General features: G+C 49.0%; 1 protein-coding gene across 3 annotated transcripts in view; it reads right to left on the minus strand.

Moving 5' to 3' along the window:
- The window catches only part of LOC309521745 (ovostatin-like), a 54,706-nt gene extending 38,599 nt beyond the window's left edge, over positions 1-16,107 (minus strand). The window contains exons 1-10 of one of the 3 annotated variants that reach the window (XM_082204547.1): positions 16,007-16,107; positions 15,053-15,236; positions 11,949-12,105; positions 10,751-10,803; positions 9,619-9,639; positions 7,908-8,076; positions 6,497-6,581; positions 4,627-4,738; positions 1,066-1,180; positions 829-938 (exon numbers count right to left, since the gene is read on the minus strand). In XM_082204547.1, the coding sequence (XP_082060673.1) occupies positions 829-938; positions 1,066-1,180; positions 4,627-4,738; positions 6,497-6,581; positions 7,908-8,076; positions 9,619-9,639; positions 10,751-10,803; positions 11,949-12,105; positions 15,053-15,236; positions 16,007-16,074 (1,074 nt within the window). In that variant the 5' untranslated portion in view covers positions 16,075-16,107. Of the gene's footprint in view, positions 1-828; positions 939-1,065; positions 1,181-2,529; positions 2,549-2,584; positions 2,706-4,626; positions 4,739-6,496; positions 6,582-7,907; positions 8,077-9,618; positions 9,640-10,750; positions 10,804-11,948; positions 12,106-15,052; positions 15,237-16,006 lie in introns of those variants that run through there. The other 2 variants (XM_082204548.1, XM_082204549.1) reach the window with 2 other exon arrangements.
- Between the last annotated feature and the right edge of the window lie 11,091 nt (positions 16,108-27,198).

Consider the following 27,198-nt stretch of genomic DNA (forward strand, 5'->3'; position numbering starts at 1 on the left):
TGGACCAGGGTCTTTGATATTATTTTTATAATCATTAAAACCTCTCTCGCGAAATCCAGATTTAGCCCTGCTTTCGTTAAACATAGATTCTAGCCTCACTATTTGACATAAAGATTTGTGGGGCTTTTTCCTATTGGTGGGGTGGCCACACATTTGGCGATAGCATATTTTTTGGAAATCTCAGGCTGAGTTACCCCTTGAGGTTCAACAACATTCGGGATGTGGCTATCACAGAGTGACTAGCAAGGCTTAGAAGGGTAGTAAAACTACCTCAGTTGAATTCTGGTCTCCTTTCTTTTCATATGTAAGGGGAGAAGATAACAATTGCCTCCCACCAACTTCTCAAATTTGTCTGTGGATTATGTCTTAAGAATATGCTTGAAATGACACTACATACTCAATTTAATTTTTCTGTAGATATTGTATTGCATAACTAGACTTGGACCCAGATGTTGTTTTCAACAGTTTTATTATTTTGGAAAACAAAAAATTCATAGTAAAAAAGCAGCTCTCAGATTCACTTCAGATTTCATGAAATCTAGGGACAACCTGGGGATATTTAGGACTGTCGTAATGTTTGTTACTAGTACAACTGGCTTTCCTCAGACTTTATTAGATATTTCCCCTGTGCAGATCTTTTTATGTCCCACCCTGCATTTACTTAAAACTTCCCTTCAGCAGAAATTTCAGTGACAAATGTGGTTTTGTTTCTCAGTTAGAAAGGCATTCCTTCAGTTTTGCTGTTTCACTCCTAAAGGAGATGAAATTTAGTCACTCATCTCTAGATATAGGCATTTAGGCTGCGTCATACTCAGCTTCTCATTTTACCTGACCACAATAAGGGATCCCCCTTTTATAGTCCCGGTCCATATTCTGAAATGTCACAGTCCCCAGTATCCGAGAAACTGAAATGTAGGCTGAACGTTCACTCTGAATCCCTGTGCGAGAGTCCAAGAACAAACATAATTAGCTGACTAATATGAAATAAACTATCCAAAATAGTTTCATGCCTGCTGTTTATTTATTTTCCCAGCAGTCTCTTTTTGATTACGTGGAAGGGGTTACCTGTTCCTTTCTCAGTGACGATGGCTTTCACATCTAGGTTCATCCAGTACCCTGAACGATTAAGCTCAAAAGTCTTGGAACTGAAGACATGGGCAAGGCAGCCATCTTTGCCCAGCTGAAAAAGAGGAGGGGTAAGGATTAAAATTAATTGGTGTTGCTGAGGAGGAATTAAAGAACCTTTTATTAAGGGTGAAAGAGGAGAGCGCAAAATATGGTCTGAAGCTCAACATCAAAAAAACGAAGATCATGGCCACTGGTCCCATCACCTCCTGGCAAATAGAAGGGGAAGAAATGGAGGCAGTGAGAGATTTTACTTTCTTGGGCTCCATGATTACTGCAGATGTGACAGCAGCCACGAAATTAAAAGACGCCTGCTTCTGGGGAGAAAAGCAATGACAAACCTAGACAGCATCTTAAAAAGTAGAGACATCACCTTGCCAACAAAGGTCTGTGTAGTAAAAGCTATGGTTTTCCCAGTAGTGATGTATGGAAGTGAGAGCTGGACCATAAAGAAGGCTGATCGCCGAAGAATTGATGCTTTTGAATTATGGTGCTGGAGGAGACTCTTGAGAGTCCCATGGACTGCAAGAAGACCAAACCTCTCCATTCTGAAGGAAATCAGCCCTGAGTGCTCACTGGAAGGACAGATCCTGAAGCACAGGCTCCAATACTTTGGCCACCTCATGAGAAGAGAAGACTCCCTGGAAAAGACCCTGATGTTGGGACAGATGGAGGGCACAAGGAGAAAGGGACGACAGAGGACGAAATGGTTGGACAGTGTTCTCGAAGCTACCAGCATGAGTTTGACCAAACTGCAGGAGGCAGTGGAAGACAGGAGTGCCTGGCGTGCTCTGGTCCAGGGGGTCACGAAGAGTCGGACACGACTAAACTACTAAACAACAACAAAAAATCTGGCCCAGTGCCATTGATGACAATAGAAACAGCTTCCAAGAAGCCACTGTGTTTTAATGCATGCCAGATGTCTGAATATGATTCAGGGTGCCCACCTACTTAGGTTGATATTCGCTATTGATCTCATGGAGCCATGCCCAGTCCTTGCGGCATCCCTAAGAGAGCTGAGTTTGAAGGCAACATGTTGCCCCTCCATTTCCCGTGGACCAGCTCCAAGTCTTGTTTCCCATGTGTGCTTTTGCTTAAATTATCCAATATCCATTTGGAAGATTTTGGCAGGAGTGGCTATAGCCCTGTTCACACAGCTATAGCCCTGCTAGAACTGCTTCCATGCCTTCAATGGAAGATCTGAAAGGTGCCCATGGACAGCTTCAAAGGCCCTGCAGACATGATTCAATTCTCTCGCCCATGTTCAGTTGGCTCATTGAGAAAATTTGACTGCATGCCCTATCCTTTGCTCCTAAGTTCCTCAAGCCAAGGCAGCCCTAAAAAAAGCATCTTCCTCTTCATGTAGTATCCAATGTATGCTGGAAATTGCTTCTGGAAGCCCACCATTCATAAATTAGAGAAGTTTCAGAGGTCTTTAAATCAATGCAAGCCAACTTTCCTTATCTTTGCAGCTTTCTCTCCCAGATTTCTTTCCCTTCTGAGATTCCCCTGGGCTGCTCCTTCCCACAACCCTCATGCCCATGTCTGGCCCTTTGGCCTCCTGACATCTCAGACATGTATTCTCATAGGTCCCTAATTGTTCTGTCACAGCATCTCTTGATCCTACTGTCTGCCCTTATCTCCTCTCCGGGATTCTGGGGAAGCTCAGCCAATAACATCTTTCAGGCCATTAGAGTGCTTTAACCAATTACTGCCTATACCCAATTACTGCCTGTACCCAATACTGCCTATAACCAAAGAAGCCTATACCCAAGGAAGAATACAGTAGGAAAATGATCCCACTCCACAAATCCCCAGTCTATTGGTTTCCATGGCCCTGGCTTTGTGCTGTGACCCAGATACTTATTCAGACACTATTCAGTTTTGAATTCCTGGGGCTCTGTAGTCCAATGAGGTGAGCTATAGTCAATTCTAGGACGCAGCAATAAATGAAAAGTAAAATGAGCACCAAGCAATGGCTCCTTATTCTTATGTTCCCGCATGCCCCCAGTTTTATGAATCATTTTTGTTTTGTTCAGATTTGTGGAGGCAATGGTAGAGCTCATATCCGACAGACTGGAAAAGGGGAGAGGCTAGCTTAGTTGATTAATGTGGTGCAGGGGCGTACGAAGTGGGGGCGGAGGGGGCGGTCCCACCCAGGTGCTACTCTGGGTGTGTGTGTGACAAGATGGCTCCTGCCTCCCCTCAGCTGTAGAGCGGCCAAGGGCGCGCACAGTCAGTATGGATGCCACATGTGCGCATTCCATACGGGATGCCGCACATGCGCAGTCTGTACAGGATGCCGCATGCACGGCAGCCCATACAGATGCTCATATGGAAGGCGCATGCATGGCAGCCCGTACAGAATGTGCATGTGCAGCAGCCCGTTCAGACGCCTCGTAAGCGGTGCTCATATTGACTGTGCGCGCCCATGGCTGCTCGACAGCTGGGGGAAGGCAGGACCCATCTTGTCACCCCATAGCTGTCAACCGTCCCTTATTTGGTGGGAAACTCCCTTATCCCAGCGCTGGGTCCCGCTGCTGTCCCTTATTGATGATGTCTCTTAAATTTCCCGGGTTTCAAAGGAAGCAGCTCCTCTCCCTCCCTCCCTGCCGGCCAGGGAGGAGGGAGGCTCCAACTGTGTTGCTTGGCTGCGTTGCTCACCCAGTAAGGAGTCTAAGAACGACTGGGGGGTGGAGCTTGCATGCTTTGGTGCCGATCAAATCGGCTGCGTTGGCTGGGGACTCGCCTTTGCTCAGTGATTCCCAGCAGAGAGGTGACGGTGGTTTTCCTTGCTGCATCCCCTTTGCCGGGTTGCCGCACTGTGGGAACCACCGCTTGAGGCTTCGTTTGGCTGCTGGTTGACTAAAATCCCTTATTTTGGCTGCTGATCCCTTATTTTCGAGACTGCTGGTCCCTTATTTTCAAATCTGTAAGTTGACAGCTATGTGTCACCCCCCCAAGTGGCACTCCATACAGGATGCCGCACATGCACACTCCATATGGACATCGTGCCTGCGCCACCGGGCGGTTCACCCCACCCCTTAGCATCCCACCCTGGGTGCCAGAGAGGGTTCCTCCGCCACTGGTGTGGTGCTGATAATGCCAAGATTGTGGTCTTGAATTCTGCATGGGACAGATGCATATTCCTGCACTGCAGGGGGTTGGACTAGATGACCCTTGTGGACCCTTCCAACTCTACATTTCTGGGATTCTCTATGATCTGTCTCCTGGCAGCAAGTCTGTACACAGCTCCATCCCTATCCATTACATGAGGGCAGGATAAGTACTGTGGATATTACACTGGGCTGAGGTTCTGCGGCGTATAATTCAAAGGATTGGACGATGCAGCACTTTTGACTTCATTGCAAACTGGGCTGCATTATTATTTGTGGAATAAATTTTTCTGACTGTGCAAAAAGGCCTAATGGGAAAGGAAAACAGGAGAAGACAATGGAGGGAGAAGAAGGACAGAAAATGATAAGGAACTATGTATCTTACTTCTTTATTAACAGATTCACAGACAGGGTCCCTCTTGCAGGTTCCATAAAAATTGAGATTTCTGCACACACTGAGCTGAGCTTTCCCCTCAACTGGCTGCCCATACGTATACCTAGAAGGGAAAGAAGCATACAGTATTTGAGAATAGATGGCCTAGACGTAAGAGCTAGAAATACAGAAAGGACTACAGATTCACAGATGCACTGGAAATGTGTTTCCTCTGATAAATGCACCTGATGAGTTTTGCATTCAGCCTCAGCAAATGTCAGCTGCCTTTGCATGCTGACATAATTTTTTAGGCATCAGCTGATTCCTTACATAACCTTCCTTAAAGTGGTGGCTGTTAACATTTTGACTTGGTGGGGCTGCAATTTGTAACTGTGCCGTTTTCATCGCAATATGACCTGTGCATCATTTATTTATGACAGGGTGCCATTACTCATGTGCAGAGTACCATTGTCTCCTCCTCACTGAAAAAGCATCAATTATTCTCTGCACATCTATGGACACAGCAAGACTTTCCAATGTGTGTGTGTGTGGGGGGGCAAGTATGATTTTCAGACAAGATTGACTCCAAACTGCATACAGTGGTGCCTCGCAAGACGAAATTAATTAGTTCTGCGAGTTTTGTCGTCTTGCAATTTTTTTCGTCTTGCGAAGCACGGTGTCGGGAAAGTTTTGGAAAAGCTTCAAAAATCACCAAAGTCTTTAAAAACCTCAAAAAAGGCTACCACACCGCGTTCTATGAGTTGCTCCTCGAAGTCAAGTCGCAACTGTATTAACGGTGTTAAGAAAAAGGAAACAAACTTGCAAGACGTTTCCGTCTTGCGAAGCAAGCCCATAGGGAAAATCGTCTTGCGAAGCAGCTCAAAAAACAAAAAACCCTTTCGTCTAGCGAGTTTTTTGTCTTGCGAGGCATTCGTCTTGCGAGGTACCACTGTATTTAGAACTTAAGCCATACCACGACATAAGTTTTTGAATTCATGCACTGTTTATACCTACACATCAATCACTAAAAAAATTAACGCAAATACTTTTAGAATGCGAAGGAGAAGTGCTTCCTGTTGCACGTGTTTTCTCTCCACCACAAAATTTATTTAACTATTCAATTAAACCAAAACATCTTTTTCTCTAAATGGAGAAAACAATGGAAGCAGAAGGTGGGATACCCCTTCAATATATATATAAAATATTATTTATATGCTGCCCACTCTGGGCGGCTTCCAACAGAATATTAAAAACACGATAAAACATCAAACATTAAAAACTTTTCTAAACAAAGCATTCCACCAACAGGCAAATAAATGTTTCATTTGAGTACATCAGAGCAGAGCAGAACATATTTTCCATGCATATCTCAGTCTTAAAAATGTGAATAATCATTATCAGCTGCTGCTATGTCTGAGCTTTGGGAGAAGATGTCCCAGGTTTGGGGAAGGATGTGGAGTCATATCCAGATAGGTACAGAGACCAAGCTTCTTGTTTTCAAAACTCACAAAAAAGCAAGCTATAAATAATACTAACAGCATTTTCTTTCACCCCTCTCCATTCAAGTTATTCTGAACTCAAGCTAGGGAAGGGGTCTGTTGGAAGCAGAGCTATCGATACCTTCTGAAAAAAATGCTCTGGATTTGCATGTGGCTCAGACCTAGTTTACTTACCTGACTCCACCCCACAGTTGCTGCAGCTTTTAATGAGTGAATGGAGGGAACTATGTGTGGGACAGGAAAGAGTACATGGCTTTGAGACTGTAAGTAGGGAATTTTTAATAATTGCCTGGCATTTTCAAAGGTAGTGTTGTGCCTTAGCCCCAGATCATCAGCCTCCACCACTAAAAACGTCTACTTCAGCCATTGAGTCCAATACTTACGAGCCGCACACCTTCACAACGAAATCTGGATTCTCCACAGAGACTGTTTTCGGTGCACTGATAGTGATGTCAAACAGTGGTAATACTGAAGAGTGAAAAAGACACAGCCAAACATATATTACAGAGAAACAGTTTGCGATTTTGAACACTTTGGCACATTGGTGTAGCATGGGGGGGGGCGTGAGGGGGCCATGGCCCTGGGCACATTTTTTTGAGGGGGCACGACTAGGCACCCCCATGACAGGCTCTCTCATTGGAGCTTTGCTCCAGCATGCAAGGGAGCTGCAGAAACAATTTCCTCTCACGATGGCCCAACGCTGCAGCACCACTCCTGGGTCAGGTCAGACCTGGGGGCAGAGAGGAGGAAAGTCGATGGCTGCTTCACCGCCCCCCCTCTTCGGCTGCACTGTGGCGCATGAATGTGCCCCCCTTGCAAGCTGAGCTGCGGCAAGCTCCCTCCATGTGCTGTTCCTCATGCACGCGCACCCCCCCCCCAGGGCACTATTCGTACAGGTATATGCTCCACCAGTGATTTGGCATGTGTGTGAGGCAAAGTTTGAGGCTTGTCTGGTCAGCCTTTTCCTCAACTGACCCACCTTTTGAGACAGACCATCCTCACACTTCCCAGATGATTATCAGCACTGAGGATTATTATTTAAAATATATTTTATACTGCTTTAAAATGGGAAAACCTTCTAAAGATAATTTATGTCATTTGCACCGAGAATCGTCTAAGAGAACGGTGATACTATTGTAAGGAAACAGCATTGTAAACAAGCGGTTGACTCTCACTGAACGATTTATTTTACTGTTTCATTTCGTAATTGGATTTTAGGTGCTTTACTAAAATGTCAGGTTTATTTAATAGGTTTGTTTACCAGCAAATACATACAACTCCAGCTTTGACAAGTATGTGTTTGCCTTTGAACATTTTGTGTGTTGTATGTGGCTTTTCTGAAAACCCAAGTTGCTACATTTTTATAAGTAAAGGTAAAGGGACCCCTGACCATTAGGTCCAGTTGTGACCGACTCTGGGGTTGCGGCGCTCATCTCGCTCTATAGGCTGAGGTAGCCGGGATACAGCCTCCGGGTCATGTGGGCAGCATGACTAAGCCACATCTGGCGAACCAGAGCAGCACACGAAAACGCCGTTTACCTTCCCACCAGAGCGGTACCTATTTATCTACTTGAACTTTGACGTGCTTTCGAACTGCTAGGTTGGCAGGAGCAGGGACTGAGCAATGGGAGCTCACCCCGTTGTGGGGATTCGAACCGCCGACCTTCTGATCAGCAAGTCCTAGGCTCTGTGGTTTAACATTTTTATACCAGGCCAGAAAATTAAGGACCTTCCTCTTCCAGCAAGTCCTAATTGTTTTCTGAACCTTAGAAAATAACAGGTACATATGTTTACCATATTCCTTGACAGAGTACATATGAGAGGTCTTAGCTCCCGATTGACTCTGCACGATGATTTCATAGTCTCCCAGAATTGGCTCCGAAATTATTGAGAATGAGAGCTGAACAATAGAGATCTCAGACGTTACGTTTCTCCACTGGAATATCTGGTTCCTCTGGGGATCCTAGAAGCGCAGAATAAAGGCACATTAAGGCAAGAAGCCAAAGATTCAACTCAGGTTGCTTAGTTTCAGGAGGAACTAGATTAGCAGTCAGCAGGTAGCAGTGAACACCAGCCCAAATCTGAAGGCTATCAACACAGAGGCAAAAAAAATGTTTGTGAGGAAGCCAACAGTTGACAGGACTGACTGTCCCTGCCCTCTACTTCCTCTAGGTCAGGGGTCAGCAAACCTTTGTGGGGGGCTGGACTATATTTTTTTTGGGGGAAATAATGAACAAATTCCTATGCCCCACAAATAACCCAGAGATGCATTTTAAATAAAAGCACACATTCTACTCATGTAAAAACACGCTGATTCCCAGACTGTCTGTGGGCCAGATTTAGAAGGCGATTGGGCCAGATCCTCTGGGCCTTAGTTTGCCTACCCATGCTCTAGGTCTCCTTCTCTGCCAGATATTTCCCAAGCAGCCTCAAATTACATTGGGGCACCTGTCATCTCTGTTCCACCCTACGCATTGCCATGCGTGTCCTTGGAGCTGCTCTCTGTCATAGGCTCTCCTTGCTCACTAAAGCATGTTTCTTCTTCAGCATTCAACCATTCCTCCCTTCATTCTTCCTCTGACCCACCTCAGCGCCCCACCACCAATCCTAGGGCTCTGAGTGTTCCTCCTCTGCAGCTTCCCTTGGGGGTTCCCCAGCTGGTACCCCCGCCACTTCTCATCATCTGGCCAGTCCCTGACAGGGGATGCTAGCCTGGGGCATTGCACAGGAGCCAGCCCTGGTACCAAGTACCTTCTCGTCTTCCCCTCCTAAACCCTCATCCTAGTCCTTTGCCTCTCACACAAAGATAGATGTGGATTGTGCCTTAAGCCCAGCCAAACTGCACTTTTCCTTTTCCTCACAGAAGTTGTTTGCGAATTGCTTTATTCCCTGGTGCAGCTGAATATTACAAATAATCACATAAACTTAATCAGTTTTAAGCACAATAGAGTTATGAGTCTTAGTCTGGTTGAGGCTCACCCATCTCCTGGATCCAGCAAGTGTTAAATATAAGCTACCCATCACCTGGGTGATGGGCCATTAAGAGAACAAAGAAAAGAAGGCTCTGTGCTAGACAACAAATGAGTGGCACCTTTCTCCACTTCTTAGATAGGAGAACAAGGCCTGAGTTTCTGAGCAGAGTTTGCTGTGATGATGCAAAGCAGTGAGCAGAGGTTCAGAGAGCAATGTCTGAGTTCTGTTTGAATCCAAGGCTGTGGCTAAGGGAGAAGCAAGACCCTTTGGGGGTGTTGAAGCTGTGAACCCTTTGTATACATGTGTAAATAAGCCATCTATCAGAAAGACACCACAATCTCTACTGTGCCTCATTTCCAAAAGGAAACATGAATCCTGGGTAAGCATGCCTGGAGCCCCTGGAATCTCACACTGCTCAGAGACTAGAGTGCAACAATACAATACAATACAATACAATACAATACAATACAATACAATACAATACAATACAATACAATACAGATACGCATCTTTTAAAAACAAAGACTCTTACCTGAATGGTGACCAAAGGATACTGAAAGAGATGAATGTGAAGAGAATGTTAGTGTTTGAAAAATATTTTAAATGTCAACAGCTTTTCAGAGTTGAGCATCAAAACTCCCAATCGACAAGTGTTTAAAGGGATGATTTGAACCCTGAATGAAAAATGGTGCAGTTTCACTCTGTTAAATATATGAGGCAGCATAGCTTACATCTCAGTGATGGTGGAACAAAATAAGGGAATAGGTTTCAGGCAATGAGCAAGATTAGAAACAAGTCTTCTTTTAGTATTTGCAGCTAAAACGCTGCGATATTGTGCATTTTGTGCATAGGGATGAACAAAAATATATTGGGTGAGTATGCTTGCTAGCAGACAGCCATAGACAGTTCTCCTGTCCTTCAAGGCAGACTGCCTTTCCCCCAATAAATGGCCAAACCTGAGGATATCATTAATCAGAACAGAGGTAAAAGAAATTCTAGATTTTCACAAATTAGCCTGTCTGCATTGGTAACATGTACTAAACTATTGTTGTCTGCGTATGTTGTAGATTTGCTGCTTTGATAAATTTGCCAAGAATGCAGATAATTGCTATTAAAACAACTGCTAAGGCTGCTATATGTTTTAAATGGATAACTAAAATGTCATCGTATCCCTTTGTTCCATGGCTAAACTTTCCATTCCATCTACCACAAGTTTAATTTATTTACTGACTTTCCAACAATGACCAGAGTTGCTTCATTTCCTAGAAAGAGTATTCAAAATCATTCACAGACACAATAGGTATGTTCAGTCCATTTGCAGGAACCTTAGTGGAGAACATTAGCTTTTAACTTCAAAGCAAAAATGCTGTGTGTGTGCGAAGCACTTATTAGTAGGCCAAATTGAATAGACAGCTTCTTTGAAACTGTTTACTTTGGTCTGATTCAATCTCATTTGGAGTTACGTGCATAGACTACTATTTAGGAGCAGACCAAGCAAACACCAAACCAAAAAGTTTTGCCTCAGACTCTGCGTGCTTATTTGGTCGTTAAGCTATTGTTACGGGTTGCGCATCTGCTTTTTTAAAGCGGATGAGATGGTTCACAAAGACTTTAATATAAACCAGGAGCATTTTGGAAATTCTTCCTCCTGACCATATACTTACAGTTTGAGGATCAGGTTGAAAACGCGTATTTAGAGAAACAATTCGGAAGAGCACTATGGAAGGGGAAAGGAAAAGACTGTGAGAGAAATTCACTTGCTTTCCCGCTAGCTAACAGCAAGTTTTTATCATTCTGGGAAACTGCAATCCAGGGGGAAAAAGAGATCAATTTGGACATGAAAAACCTGCATTCAAATTCCACCTCAGCCATACAGTAAAGGTTGACTCAGATTACCAGTTCTATTCACCATGGTTTGTGAAGTGGGTTGAGTTTGAAATCTGGGTTATTATACCTAATACCTAAGTAGTTTAGCCTTTCTAGGTTTCCTCCTTGCATTCCCAACCCAGTATACAGCCTGTACTAATCTGTTGCAGCAGTGGTGGACTTGGGGCTCTAAAATTTCCGCAGCACCCTGTATGATGCTAAAATTCAGTGCTCCTCCCTCTGCCTCGTGCCCTCCGTTCTATAGGATTGTGGTGGTGCTGAGTTGTGCCACATGGGTCACACTAACCTAACACTGCCTCTGGTAGCAGATTTATGGACATGTCAGCAGTCAGACCACATTTCAGCACATTTCCAAGCACAATTCAAAATGTTGATGCTGACCTTGAAAGCCCTAAACGGCCTCGGTTCAGTATACCTGAAGGAGCGTCTCCACCCCCATTGTTCAGCCCGGACACTGAGATCCAGCTCCGAGGGCCTTCTGGCGGTTCCCTCATTGTGAGAAGTGAGGTTACAGGGAACCAGACAGAGGGCCTTCTTGGTGGTGGTACCCGCCCTGTGGAACGCCCTCCCATCAGATATCAAGGAAATAAACAACTATCTGACTTTTAGAAAACATCTGAAGGCAGCTCTGTTTAGGGAAGTTTTTAATGTTTGATGTTTTATCATGTTTTTAATATGTTGGGAGCTGCCCAGAGTGGCTAGGGAGGCCCAGCCAGATGAGCAGGGTATAAGTAAATATGATGATGATGATGATGATGATGATGATGTGGTATCCATAATTCCCCCCTCCACAAATTTGTCCCAGAAAAAGTAGTGTCTTGGCTTTCCAGACCAGGGTCTGCTGCTGAGCACACAGTTCTTGCCACAATTCCCCATATTTACAGCATTTAGACTATTCATGACGAGTCTGGGAAGGGCTGCAAAACACTTTTTACACATTGCTGTAGAAGAGATAATGCTGTGACCATCACTTACCTTCCTGCCCAGGTTTGTAGATGGGTTTGTCAGTCTGAACAAAAACAACGCTGCCTTTGTTCTGTATGGCCAAAACCCTCCTCTCTGTCACATTGACCGTGGCACCTTTGACAGAGATGGTGATGTAAGCCACAGGGTTGGAACTGGCCTCAGGGACCTGTGAGGGAAGAAACCAAGCGATACAACAATAGACCTGTAAATGTGTGGTGGTTTGCCACCATTTTCTCCAAAGGATTCTAGCACCTGTACTTGCCTTCCCTGCATCTCACAGCTACATGGCTTACCTATCTGGTAAACATATGTGATAGAACAGATAATACACTTGATGTTAGCCAAAGTAAGTTCTTATCAGTTTAATATTGGATATGTTATCTATTTGGGGACTTAATTCCCCCAAATGCTGCCTTGTGGAACAGATGGGGCTCATCAGCCTGGGAAGTTAGCCTGTCTAGGAGAAGGAAAACTGATCCTAAACATCGCCTGCCTTGCGGGATATCTTTGGGAGCTGGAATGGAATGGAGTTGGATGCTGCCTTGAACACCTCCCTCCGGCAACTTCTGCAGCCAGGCTGGTGCCAAATGTATTACTCTGCTTTCCTTGGGACCTTATCAGCAAAGGTCAAGAGGGGGTTTGGTTATCTGGGCAGCCCAGGACCTTCATACACACTGCCCAGGCTGGTGCCCCAGAGAGATCACTTCAGAAAAAGAGTTTGGATTTGATATCCCGCTTTATCACTACCCGAAGGAGTCTCAGAGTGGCTAACATTCTCCTTTCCCTTCCTCCCCTACAACAAACACTCTGTGGGGTGAGTGGGGCTGAGAGACTTCAGAGAAGTGTGACTAGCCCAAGGTCACCCAGCAGCTGCATGTGGAGGATCGGGGACGCGAACCCGGTTCACCAGGTTACGAGGCTACCACTCTTAACCACTACACCACACTAACGTAGCAAAAACAACACAGGAGGCAGCAGTTGTTACGAGTTGCTGGTCTCTGCAACCACAGCAGGTGCTGTGATTCTCCAGCAGTTTGACTTTGAAAAATGTCAACAGGAATGCATGTGTTGTTCCAATTAAAAGCACAATTCTATTTGCACTGTATTTTGTTAGCTACAAGATAGATAATGCTCTGAAATTGGCAGACTGACCAACTTAACTGGCTGCCCTGTTTCTGATGGTAGGGTGATGGCGAAGTAACAGGTGAGAGTTGGGAAGTCGTCAGTTAAGCAGTCCCTGATAGGGACCTTCATTTAGTAGTGTGAGGCCTCCTGCCTCTGCACTATGTCTGCCATAGGAAGATGAGAATATTTAGAATAACGACCTATTCCAAAGGGTTCTTGCAAAGACAGCATTTAAAATGCTTCCCATGCATTCTCAGCTAATAATTATTTTATTGTTATAAGACTCCCCTTCTCATCCCAGAACCTCTCTTCTAATTCCTGTGTGCCAGATGCCAAACTTAGCAAAGTTCTTAAAATACCGGCCAAGCCATTCAGGAAATCACCTAGAGAGATGGGCCATTAAAAGAGGGGGGAAAAGAGGTGGTGGACCAATTATTTATGTATTATATCTATTGATTTTGGGACGCAGGTGGCGCTGTGGGTTAAACCACAGAGCCTAGGACTTGCTGATCAGAAGGTGGCGGTTCAAATCCCCGCGACGGGGTGAGCTCCTGTTGCTTGGTCCCTGCTCCTGTCAACCTAGCAGTTTGAAAGCAAGTCAAAGTGCAAGTAGATAAATAGGTACCACTCCGGCGGGAAGGTAAATGGCATTTTCGTGTGCTGCTCTGGTTCACCAGAAGCGGCTTAGTCATGCTGGCCACATGACCCAGAAGCTGTACGCCGGCCCCCTCTGCCAATAAAGCGAGATGAGCGCCACAACCCCAGAGTCGGCCATGACTGGACCTAATGGTCAGGGGTCCCTTTACCTTTACCTATTTATTTATTTATTTATTTATTTTTAATTATATTTAGATACCACCCCTCATCAAAAGATCTCAGGATCGTTCACAGAATAAAAATAAGGCAAGAAGGTAAAGGATATGCCAGCCATGAGGTGGGTGGAGCCGCGCTCCGGGCTCTAGGTAGTTAGCAGAAGATAATGCCAGAGTTTTTAGGAGAGAGTTCCAGAAGGGTAGTTTGCCCAATGTGAGTTGGGGGTGAGGTGCCAGTGTAAAAACACTCAGTGGCGTAGCATGGGGGGTGCCAGGGGTGCCGGCTGCACCGGGCGCAACATTGGGGGGGGCGCGTTTGGCCGGCTCTTCGCAAGACGAAAGTCCATAGGGAAATCTCTGGGACAGCGGGGAAGCGCAGCGCATCTTCCCCACTGTCCTCGGACCTCCTCCGAAGGCTGGCAGTGGGGCGGAGAGACCTCCTCCCGCCACCAGCCTTCGGAAGGCTGCTCCGAAGCCTGGCGGTGGGGCGGAGAGACCTCCTCCCGCCGCCAGGCTTCGGATGGCTGTCCTGAAGACTTGTGGTGGGAGCAGTGGCGTAGCGTGGGGGGTGCACCTGGCGCAACATCTGGGGGGGGGCGCGGAAGAGACTCGAGTGCTAAAATCCACGAGTTAGGGGGCGCAAATTACTTGCCTTGCCCCGGGTGCTGAGAACCCACGCTATGCCACTGAAAACACTGAAAACTGAAGAGGGGGTGAGGATCAGAGCACCATGTGGGCTAGCAACTTGACTCCAAAGCGGCTGGAATGGGAGAAACAGAATTTGCTTGAAAGTCATTGCTTGGAACCCCTCCATCGTAAGCTGAGGTTGTATATATGTGTAAATAAACCATATATCATAATGACACCACAGCTTCTGCTGTGCCTCATTTCCAAAAGGGAATACGAACCATGAGTAAGCATCTAGAACACCTGGAATCTCGCACCGCTTGGAGATTGGAGGGGGGCAGGTAACAATATTTTCTGCTCTTTCCCACGCCTCCTATCCCTTCTTGCTCCTCTTCCCTATCCTATTTTGTAATTTCAACATCCTTACAGGGTTGGGCTAGATGTCCCTTGGTGTCCCTTCCACCTCTACAAGTCTATGGTGGTCCCCTTTCCCTTTTTCCTCTCCGTTTATGCCTCTTTCTAATTGCCACGGAGGCAAGAAATACTTACCACAAAGTACCTGCATTTGAAGAAATTTTTCCTTTGCACAACTTCTTGGAAAACAGTTACATTACGCCTCTCATATTCCAGAAAGACATTCAGGTTTACAGTCTCATTGAGGTTGAGAAGTTGCACACAGGCTGTATTTGCAGAGCCACTCTGCAGTACTGAAGGCACTACTAGGACATACTGCCTGTGAAATCCCAAAAGAGCAGCTGTATTAGTTCGTACCAGCAAAAGCAACTCACAGCACATGAAAAGCTCATCCTTTAGCTATTTGGCAGAAAGCCTGCTTTCAGCTGCATGAGGAAAGTTGCTATGCCATTAGGCAATACTGGCCAAGAAGAACTATGCGTTAATTATAAAATTCAATACTTTATTATTCACAGACAATTAGGAACAAATGTAATCGGGTTCATTCAGGCTACTGCACCTTTAATACCTGTACAGGTAAGGGAATTTTGTCAAGTGAAACTTGTCAAGAAGGAGACATTCTGTACAACTGCTGGCCACTTGACACCAACGGAAGCTTGACAACACTTTGACATAAAATCCTGCTGTTCTTATTGCAATCATTGGTATGTTTTAAACAGATTTTATACATGTATATCTATAATGTATATAGTTTTAGTTTTATCAGTGCTTCATAGTATTTTCCTACCTTCTTGTTTTTATCTGTAAGCCGTCTTTCCATTGGGGGAAAGGCGGGGCATAAGTCAATAATATATATATATTAAAAATCCCTACAGTTAGACTTTCACATCTTGCTCTTATTAACCTTGCCCTGTTAATAATATCTGGAGAAAAGTTACAACGACTCTCTATTCATCTTAGCTGGAAATGTCAGCCTGACCAAAGGCCTGGAAGTTCATAAACATCAGATAACAGCAGCATTGTGCTAAACAAAGAAGCTAATCACAGTCAACTAATAAATATTATAAGAAGATGCTGGTTATAACTTACAATGTTGCCTCCTGTGCAGCACCAAAATGAAATATGAGAATACCCAGAACAAACTGCAGCCCCAACATGGCCCTGAATGATTTGAGAGCTGGAGCTCTGTTGAGGATGACCACAATGCTGCAACCTCCACAATGGAAAAGCGAGTTCTGCCTTTGTCTCCCTGGCTGCGTTTGGAGGCCAGAGCTTTATAAACCCAGCAAGGACATGTGAAAGAGTCACACGTCCACCCTCTGACACTCCTCAGAACCTATCAGAAAAAAGGTGAACTGTCTGCCACCCAGCTGTATCTGGTTGTGGCTATCTAAATATCTTCTGTGACCTAGTACAGGGAAATTGGGCCATCCTCCTCAATCTGATGCAAGAAAGTAAAAAATAACAAAGCCAGAAAAAGCCTGTCGTGGTTACTTGAATTTGCATTGGCAATCCCTGGCCTCCAGTTCTGAAGGCATTTATGGAGTCTTAAAAGCTACTTGTCAGAGGTTGATCTGAAGAGTTTATCTCATTTGGTGTTCATTTTTCTTGTATTGGAAATCTTGGCACAGTGACATTACATAACAGGGTCATTTTGTGACGTCCGTGTGATGTGAGCAGTGCCGGATTTATGTATAAGCAAAACAAGCTACAGCTTAGGGCCCCACTCTCTTGGGGGGGCCCCAAAAAAATTAAAGGAAAAAAACTGGATGTACATTTCCAAAATATAAGATAAAAAGCAAATAAAACGAAACCTATATACAGCAACAGTGTTTTGTGTTGTGTAGGCTCCTATGATGGGCCCCGCCTGCTAGCCTGCTCCCTGAAATATCACTGGTTTGCTCCTTTCTATATATAGGGTGCCTACATTCTGCATGGACTGGTTGCAGGGCAAGATGTGCAAATGGCTTTAGATATCTATTAGGTCCATAAATTACCATAGAGCATATGTTCAACACAAAAAACAGTGACAATTTGTTGTTGACAAAGGACAGCTGGACATATAAATGGCCCCATTACCTTCAGTAGCTTAAAGGTAAAGGTAAAGGTACCCCTGCCCGAACGGGCCAGTCTTGCCAGACTCTGGGGTTTGTGCGCCCATCTCACATCTATTGGCCGGGGGCCAGCGCTGTCCGGAGACACTTCCGGGTCACGTGGCCAGCGTGACAACGCTGCTCTGGCGAGCCAGAGCTGCACACGGAACGCCGTTTACCTTCCCGCTGGTAAGCGGTACCTATTTATCTACTTGCCCCCGGGGGTGCTTTCGAACTGCTAGGTTGGCAGGCGCTGGGACCGAGCAGCGGGAGCGCACCCCGCCGCGGGGATTCGAACCGCCGACCTTTCGATCGGCAAGCCCTAGGCGCTGAGGCTTTAGCCCACAGCGCCACCCGCTTAGGGCCTCATCAAACCTCAATGGGTTTGGAGGCAATGGAGAAAACTTGCTCCTCTCCCTTGATTCTGTGTTATGGGTTTTGTTATGTACTGAGTTGAATAGGATCCAAAATGCAGCAGTCTGATTGGTCCTAGAACAATAGGATTCAGAATGCAGCAGTCTGATTGGCCCTAGAACAATGCAGCAGTATGATTCAAGAAGGACACTGACAAACTGGAACGTGTCCAGAGGAGGGCAACCAAAATGGTCAAAGGCCTGGAAACGATGCCTTATGAGGAACGGCTAAGGGAGCTGGACATGTTTAGCCTGGAGAAGAGGAGGTTAAGGGGTGATATGATAGCCATGTTCAAATATATAAAAGGATGTCATATAGAGGAGGGAGAAAGGTTGTTTTCTGCTGCTCCGGAGAAGCGGACACGGAGCAATGGATCCAAACTACAAGAAAGAAGATTCCACCTAAACATTAGGAAGAACTTCCTGACAGTAAGAGCTGTTCGACAGTGGAATTTGCTGCCAAGGAGTGTGGTGGAGTCTCCTACTTTGGAGGTCTTTAAGCAGAGGCTTGACAACCATATGTCAGGAGTGCTCTGATGGTGTTTCCTGCTTGGCAGGGGGTTGGACTCGATGGCCCTTGTGGTCTCTTCCAACTCTATGATTCTATGATTCTATGGTCCGCTGGAGCCACCCAATCCAGCTCCAGATGGAAGTGAATCCACAACCTGATTGGCCTACAGGAGAATTCTGGAATTAGCCAATCACGTGCAGCCCATTGTGTAAATAATGTCTATAAAGCAGATATTTTGGGGGAACTTCCATTCCTCCCCCCACTATGAGCTGAATAAAGAGCATGAAATCCATTCTCAACTCCGAGTATATTTCGGGTTTTGACTGGCCACTGGCTGGTGGGGTTGGGAAGGAATTGGCTCAACTGGGAAGCCTCAGCTGGCTTGAGGTGGCAAGCTTTTCACTTCCCCAAGGCTATGTGATGCTTGTATTGCAGTTCCAATTTGATACAACTGTGGGCAGGATCTATAGCTTGTGAGGGGACTCCCATAAGGAGGTTTGCAGGTGGAGTTTTAAGGCCTCAGCCCTAATTCAGCGAGCAGAGGACAACTGCCACATGCTCAGGCTGCAGCAGCCTGCGCCATGTTGGGCCCAAGTTTGTGGAGACCTTCCTCCTGGTTGCCTGGCAGGTGGGCTGAGAGAGGTATTGCTCAGCAGGCGGACTTCCTGAATAGATGGACCCTTGTTTCACACCACACCAAGCTCTGATAACTAAAATAAATTGTGGCCACGTTTCATCCCACAAGTTCTCTCTTTGTAGCCATTGTACCTGAATGTCACACCTAGGTGCACATGGGACACAAGCCATAGTTGCATATTTCTGTGCTTTTCTTCTGTGGTTTTTGTTGATGACATCATGATACAAATATAGTAAATGATGATGATATGTTCGGTTTCCCCATCCTGGGATTAAATGGCAGTATGGGCAAAGGTAGCTGAGGAACATGATTTTTATCTTTATGTGAAACATGTACCTTCACAAACAGACACAAGCTACGTATATGTGTTATATGCAGTCTAATAGTAAAGGTATCATAAGAACCATATTTCAGTGAAATAATGTGTGTATGATGTTGTCTCATTTGAATTTTTCAACACTCGTCAGTTCTTTGGAGATCGGTACAGAACTTCACTGCTATGCAGCTCTGAAGCACAACCTAAGTGTTGCTCAGCGTAAACCCATTGAAATGAATGAACATGGCTAACTTAGGTCCATTAATTTCAATGGGTCTGCATGCTGCATAAAACCTAGGGCTTGTCCATACTCCCTCTTGTCCTGCTGGCGAAAACTGCTATTTAGTGCTCAATCAGAGCAAACAGCAAGTTGAGTTTTCTGCAGATTGCCATTGGTTCCAAATTAGAGCTAAAAAGTGGGTTTCTCCTAAGAAATGTACAGAACAGGGGGGAAACTGCTTGGACACTATCTTTTTAGGCACAGGACAAGCAGAAATGTGGACGAGCCCATAATCTATTGTTTATTTGCAGGGACAGTTTCCCAGGAAAAGAATTGTTCAACTGGTTCAGCTGAGCAAATATAAACCCACTTTATTGTCAGTTAAATGCATGGGAGGGGATTTCACCCATCCTTCCCTGACAAATATCTTAGCAAATAATCCTTTATCACTCTCTCTGAGTTGCTCTGGGTAGTTTTCTTCTTAGCAATATCCACCATTTAAGAATGAGAAAGTTATTCCTCCTAACCACCTTGTTTACTCAACAAGAAGCAATTGATGTGTACTTTTAGTGATGTTATTGGCCTGAATTTGGTAATTCAATATTTTTGCATTCCAGTAGGGATTAGCACCAAATTGTGTTACCACCCAGGGGGATGGTTTCTGAATCAACAACAACAACAACAACAACAACAACAACAACAATTTATTATTTATACCCCGCCCATCTGGCTGGGTTTCCCCAGCCACTCTGGGCGGCTTCCAAAAGAATATTAAAATACTATGATACATCAAACATTAAAAGCTTCCCTAAACCATGACAACAAATTAAGAAAATTGGCTGCGCTATGAGCCAAATTTCCTCCACTTGTTGTTGGCAAGATGTGCTAGTCAGTGGGAGCTGAGGCTTGGAAAGCAGATTTAGAAAGGCAGTCCCCCTGCCACATTTCTGAGCCGAAAAGGTGAGCTTTCATAATCAGGAACCTGTGGCATTTCAACTGAAATGAGGGAGGGGAGAGAATAAGCTCCTGCAACTCTTCTGCTACTTGACTATTTCAGAAGCAGGTGTTCTCACATTCAGGGCTGGTCCACCCATGAGGCGAGGCGAGGGGACCCCCTGCGGTGGCAGGATCCACAGGGTGGGCACACCCAGCCTCAAAGGAATGCATTGCCTGCCGCTGCCACTGCTGCCACCACAGTCAGCAGTGGAGCAAGCCAATCGGGCGCCTGGGGCAGTGTGTGTGCCCTGTGCCTGGGGGCGGGGCCAGCTGGGGCAGGACGCTCCATGGGGCCTCCAAGGAGCCTGCCTCCTACCACTCAGCCACCCTTGTGATGGCCTGGGATTCCGATTCGGAGGATGAAACAGAGGAATCCCAGCCTGCACAGGAGTCCCCGCCTCCAGGGCCGGCTGAACTGGGGCAAGGCCTAGATGCTGAGGAGCCTGCACCTGTGGCAGTGCATCAGGAGCTGGCCCCAGGTGAAGCCCTTCTGGCCCCAGAGGGGCTTGATGACTCAGTGGCCACAGGTGAGCCTCCTCCAGGGCCCAGTAACCCTTCGGCCTCTCCTGATCTGCAGAGGCTTAGGGCAGAGAGGCGAAGGGAACTGGTTGCCCCCAGGAGGAGTGCTCGCCTTAAGGCCAGAGGAGGCGGGGCTCCTGGGGGTCGGGACCACCCCTGACCTTGGAAGAGGATAAAAGCCCAGTCAGGCCGGCCCCAGGTTGCGGGAGCAACGTCGTTGTTGGCTACGGACCTTCCTGTGTTCTTGATCCCTGCTCGGCCTCCTGTTCCTGACTATCCGGTACGCCTGTCCCCTGCTCGGCTTCCTGTTCCTGACTATCCAGTACTCCTGTCCCCTGCTCGGCCTCCTGTTCCCGACCATCCGGCGTTCCTGTTACCTGCTCAGCCTTCTGTTCCAGCGTTCCTGTTCCCCGCCCGGCTCTCTGCATCGGACCTCGCCCCTCTTCGTGTGGACTCTGCTACACTCACGGTACCTTACCCCCGGGACCAGCACAGTTTGCTCCCGCCACACCCGCACTCCCCCTTCGTAGGGGTGCGTTCGGGAAGAGCCAGAGGCCATGGCTGACCAGGCGGCTGCACTGGTGACTTTGGCCCAGGAGAACCAGGCCTTGACTCACACCGTGCAGCAGCTCAGTGACGCGGTTGTGGCACTTCAGCAACGCTTGGAAGCCCTACCGGCTCCTGGGGCCGACGCCCCGGCGCCTGGCAAGTACCCAGTGGCTTTGCCTGAGAAATTTGATGGAGCCCCGGCCAGCTTTCCCATGTTCCTGGCCCAGGCCAAGCTGTATATTCAGGGGCGAGCCCGGAACTTTCCTGACGACCGCACCAAGGTGCACTTTTTGATTAGTTTGTTAAAGGACCAGGCGGCCAAGTGGGCGTTGCCGCTACTCAGGCAAGACTCCCCCTTGCTGGCAGACTATACGGGGTTTTGCAATCGTTTGGAGGCCGCGTTCGGCAACCCCCAGAAAGGGAGTCAAGCCAACCGGGCGATTCGGCGTTTGAAACAGGGCAAGTCCACGGTGGCCGCATATACCACGGAGTTTCGGCTGTTGGCACAGGACTTGACCTGGAATGATTCGGCACTGCGGGACCAGTATCTCGAAGGGCTTTCGGACGAGGTACTGGATCAGTTGGCCACAATGGAACGCCCCACCACGCTAGACACTCTCATTCAACGGAGTCTACAAATAGACGACCGGTTGGAGGATCGTCGTCAGGCCCGGGGTCGCCGACACTTCCAGTTCACGGCACCAGCTTTTTCCGGCAGCCCCACGGTCACAACTGATTTAACGGAGGAGCCTATGCAGCTCGGGGCAGTGCGGCCACGCCTTTCCCCCGCCAAGAAGGCGCGGCGTCGGGAGGGAAATCTCTGTCTTTACTGTGGCGGAAGTGGACACTTCGCTCGGTCTTGCCCTGAGAAACGCCAGCCGCAGGGAAACCGCCAACCCCAGTAGCTGATGGCCCTAGCTACCGGGGGTCCCAAACCGCGCAGAATGGGCCTGCACCAATGGACTTGCAACATCTTATGGTTTCGGTACGTTTATACCCTCCAGGTGGGCCCTGGATCCACACCCATGCTTTGGTAGATTCAGGGGCAACCCGCTCCTATATGGACGCTGCTTTTGCCGCCCATCATCAGGTGCCACTTCGGAACAAGCCAGTACCGGTCCAGGTGGAAGCGATTGACGGACGACTTCTGTGTTCAGGTGCCGTTACTCAGGAGACCCAGCCCCTGGTCCTGTGTTTCCAGCAGCACCGGGAGTTGCGCACTGTGGACATTGCCTCTATGCCCCGCTTCCCCCTGGTGCTCGGGATGGACTGGCTGGAGGCCCACAACGTTCAGATTGACTGGGTCAAACGGACCGTGCACTTCCCAGACCCATGTTCCCATGCTCAATCCGGGACGCTGGCGGCCGCGCCCTCAGAGGAGGCAGCACCCACGCTCCCAGCCGTGTATCAGGACTACCAGGACGTGTTCGAGGAACGGGGGGCAGATCAGCTGCCGCCGCATCGGCCTTTTGACTGCGGCATAGACCTCCAACCCGGAGCGCCTTTACCAGTGAGTCGCTTATATTCTCTAACAGAGCCAGAGCGCGAGGCTTTGCAGGACTTCTTGCGCAAGAACCTGGAGCGTGGGTTCATTAGGCCTTCCACCTCGCCTACCGCGGCACCAGTGCTTTTCGTTAAGAAGAAATGTGGGGAACTCCGCCCTTGCCATGATTACCGAGCCCTGAACAAAATTACCGTCCCAGATCGGTACCCCTTGCCCCTTATCTCGGAGCTGCTGGAGTGGGTGCAAGGGGCACAGGTGTTCACCAAGCTGGACCTCCGGGGGGCCTACAACTTGATTCGGATCCGAGCCGGGGATGAGTGGAAGACAGCGTTTGGGACCCGGTACGGGCAGTTCGAATATTTGGTTATGCCGTTCGGTTTGTGCAACGCGCCTGCTGTGTTCCAACGCTACATCAACCACGTGTTTCAGGACTTGTTAGACAAGTACGTGGTGGTGTATTTGGATGACATACTGATTTACTCCCGTGACCCGGCTCGCCATGAGGGACATGTCCGGACCGTGCTGCAACGCTTGCGTGAGCACCGTTTGTACGCAAAGCTCAGCAAGTGCGAGTTCCATCAGCGGACTGTGGACTTCCTTGGTCACCGGCTCTCTCCGGATGGGGTGCAAATGGACCCGGGGAAGGTGACAGCGGTTCAAGAATGGGCGGCACCCCGGAACCGCAAGGACCTACAACGTTTCCTGGGGTTCGCCAATTACTACCGGACCTTCATCGCTGATTATGCTCATCGCACCACCCCGTTGACCCGGCTACTGCGCCCAAAGACGCCGTTTTCCTGGGACAAGGAGGCAGAGGAGGCGTTTCAGGGGTTGAAGGCCTGTTTCCAGAGGGCACCAATCTTACAACATCCTGACCCCTCTCGACCCTTTGTGGTGGAGACCGACTCCTCCAGTACGGCTCTCGGTGCCGTCTTGTCTCAACAGATTGGTCCTGAAGCGCCACTCTTACCCTGTGCCTTCTATTCCCGCCAGCTCCTACCAGCGGAGCGTAACTATACTGTGTGGGAGCGGGAACTACTGGCCATCAAGGTAGCCTTTGAGGTCTGGCGCCATCATCTTGAGGGGGCACGACATCCGGTGGAGGTGAGAACCGACCACCGGAACCTGGAGTACCTCCAGACCACCCGCAAGCTGAACCAAAGACAGATCCGGTGGGCGTTGTTCTTTTCCCGGTTCCAGTTTCGGATCCGCTACATCCCTAGCTCTCAGAATCAGAAGGCGGATGCCCTGTCCCGGAAACCTGAAGACAACGCAGACACGGTACAGCAAGCAGAACCCACCACGATCCTACCTCCGGCTGCATTCCTGGCCACCCAGGAGGCGCAGCCATTGCAGGTTCGGGTGCGGGAACAGCAGCGGGTCGACGCTTGGGCCCAGGATCGTCTCCGGGAGCTGGCTGAAGGGTCCAGCCCACAGTATCCGGGGCTGGTCCTGCATCAGGGCCTTCTGCTGCACCACGGTCGACTGTACGTCCCGCCAGGGCCACTACGGCTGGAGGTTCTCCGGATGGCCCATGATGCCCCAGCAGCGGGGCACTTTGGTCGGTATCGGACCACCCATCTGGTCAGTCGTGAATTTTGGTGGCCCCGCCTGAAGGCTGACGTGGCTCGCTACGTTGCTGGTTGTGATGTCTGTCGTCGCGCCAAGGGTCCTACCGGGCGACCCCCCGGCCTACTTCAGCCATTGCCAGTTCCACCGCGCCCTTGGCACACGGTTTCGTTGGACTTTATAGTGGACTTACCCTCGTCTCGTGGCTGTACCTGCCTTCTGGTTTTCTCCGACCATTTCACCAAGATGGTACACTGCGCTCCCTGCCCATCTGTACCCACAGCCAAGGAAACTGCTCAGCTGTACCTTCAGCATGTCTTCCGCCTGCATGGACTACCTGAGCGCGTGGTGTCCGACCGGGGAGTTCAGTTCACATCCCGGTTCTGGCGAGCATTACACCAGACCCTCGGGACAGAGGTCTGCCTCTCGTCAGCCTACCACCCACAGACCGATGGCCAGACGGAACGGGCGAACGCGGTGCTGGAGCAGTACCTCCGGTGTTACTGCAGCTACCAGCAGGATGACTGGGTCGACCACCTGGCGTTGGCGGAGTTCGCCTATAACAACGCGGTGAATGCGTCCACCCAGCAAACCCCGTTCCAGGCCAGTTATGGTTGTCATCCACGGGTGTTTCCAGAGGTGCTGCCGGCATCCGCGGTCCCGGCGGTGACGGAGTGGCTTCAAGAGCTCCAGTCCCAGCAACAGCTTTTGGTGGAGCAACTGCACCAGGCCAAGGAAGCGTACAAAGGCCAGGCCGACCGCCACCGCCAGGTGGGGCCGGAACTTCGCGTCGGTGACCTGGTTTGGCTCTCCACTTGCCATCTCCACCCCTCTCGACCTTCGCGGAAGTTGGACGCCCGCTTCACCGGCCCGTTCCCTATCGTAGACCAAGTCTCTCCTGTGGCATTCCGTCTCCGGTTACCCGCAACCCTGAAGGTTCACCCAGTCTTCCACAGGTCCCTTTTGAGTCCGGTGGCCCCACCCGACGAGTTCCACCCGAACCGTCCCCGACCGCAGCCAGTGTTGGTTCGGGGAGAGCCTGAGTACGAGGTGGAATGCATCCTGGACTCCCGATACCGCAGGGGAAAGCTGCAGTATCTCATTGACTGGAAGGGGTACGGACCGGAGGACCGTTCCTGGGAACCAGCGGCCAACGTCCACGCACCTGCCTGCCTCCGAGAGTTCCATGCGACGTACCCCGGCAAGCCGGGTCCGGACCCTCGGTTGAGGGGGGGGCCTGGGAGGGGGGATGGTGTGATGGCCTGGGATTCCGATTCGGAGGATGAAACAGAGGAATCCCAGCCTGCACAGGAGTCCCCGCCTCCAGGGCCGGCTGAACTGGGGCAAGGCCTAGATGCTGAGGAGCCTGCACCTGTGGCAGTGCATCAGGAGCTGGTCCCAGGTGAAGCCCTTCTGGCCCCAGAGGGGCTTGATGACTCAGTGGCCACAGGTGAGCCTCCTCCAGGGCCCAGTGACCCTTCGGCCTCTCCTGATCTGCAGAGGCTTAGGGCAGAGAGGCGAAGGGAACTGGTTGCCCCCAGGAGGAGTGCTCGCCTTAAGGCCAGAGGAGGCGGGGCTCCTGGGGGTCGGGACCGCCCCTGACCTTGGAAGAGGATAAAAGCCCAGTCAGGCCGGCCCCAGGTTGCGGGAGCAACGTCGTTGTTGGCTACGGACCTTCCTGTGTTCTTGATCCCTGCTCGGCCTCCTGTTCCTGACTATCCGGTACGCCTGTCCCCTGCTCGGCTTCCTGTTCCTGACTATCCAGTACTCCTGTCCCCTGCTCGGCCTCCTGTTCCCGACCATCCGGCGTTCCTGTTACCTGCTCAGCCTTCTGTTCCAGCGTTCCTGTTCCCCGCCCGGCTCTCTGCATCGGACCTCGCCCCTCTTCGTGTGGACTCTGCTACACTCACGGTACCTTACCCCCGGGACCAGCACAACCCTACAGCTGAGGGGGAGGCGGTGGACGGACCATTTGGGGAGAGACGTGTGGTTTGGGCATGCTGCAGACCCCGTGGTGAGTGCCCCCCAGCATTTTGTCACCCCCCCTCAGTGGTGACACCAAGGGCTGTCAGGAGTTCAACCTACACTCAAGTAGGACCCTGGCAGAGACACATGCCCGACTGGCATGTTCTTTCCCTCCTGGTCGATCGTTCTGGAGTTTCTAAAGCTTTCTTCAGCCCGAACATCACAGCAACCGATGCCAACAGACACCAGCACACTTAGGGATCTGCAGAGTTTGCGCACCATGCATGACAGACCTCAGCAACTCAGCATTTTGGCTAATCTACTTTATTTACATATACAGTGGTACCTCAGGTTACATACGCTTCAGGTTACAGACTCAACTAACCTAGAAATAGTGCTTCAGGTTAAGAACTTTGCTTCAGGATGAGTACAGAAATCGTGCTCCTGCAGCGCAGCGGCTGCAGGAGGCCCCATTAGCTAAAGTGGTGCTTCAGGTGAAGAACAGTTTCAGGTTAAGAACAGCCCTCCGGAACAAATTAATTACTTAACCCGAGGTACCACTGTAAACACACAAGGAGCACTGCAACATGGCTCCCTCTCTCTCTAGCATCAGACAGCAAAGAGAAAAAGAACAAAGGACAATAGTTCCACTTCACTGAACACAGTAACACAAACATCCCGTCTTTGTCACTTCCCACTCTGTGGAGTCAAAACATACACCGTCATGTGAAAGACAACAATCCCATGACTGCAATCACAGAGCAGGAATTCTAACGGGGCGACCCGCCCCCACCTTGCTCCACTACTGACCACAGTAACCGCAACAGCTATGGTACACTCAATGGAGGCTAGATCTTCCACCTCCTTGGCAGTCCCAGTGCCATCTCTACAGTGGCATCTCAGAGAATAGGAGGTGCTGCTGGTCTCCTCCTACGCCTAGGAAGGAAATGGCAGGGGCTGCCTGGTGTGATGCAGAGCATGCCCCTTCC

Source organism: Podarcis vaucheri (genome assembly GCF_965113315.1).
Source record: "Podarcis vaucheri genome assembly, chromosome: 17".
Classification (NCBI taxonomy): domain Eukaryota; kingdom Metazoa; phylum Chordata; class Lepidosauria; order Squamata; family Lacertidae; genus Podarcis; species Podarcis vaucheri.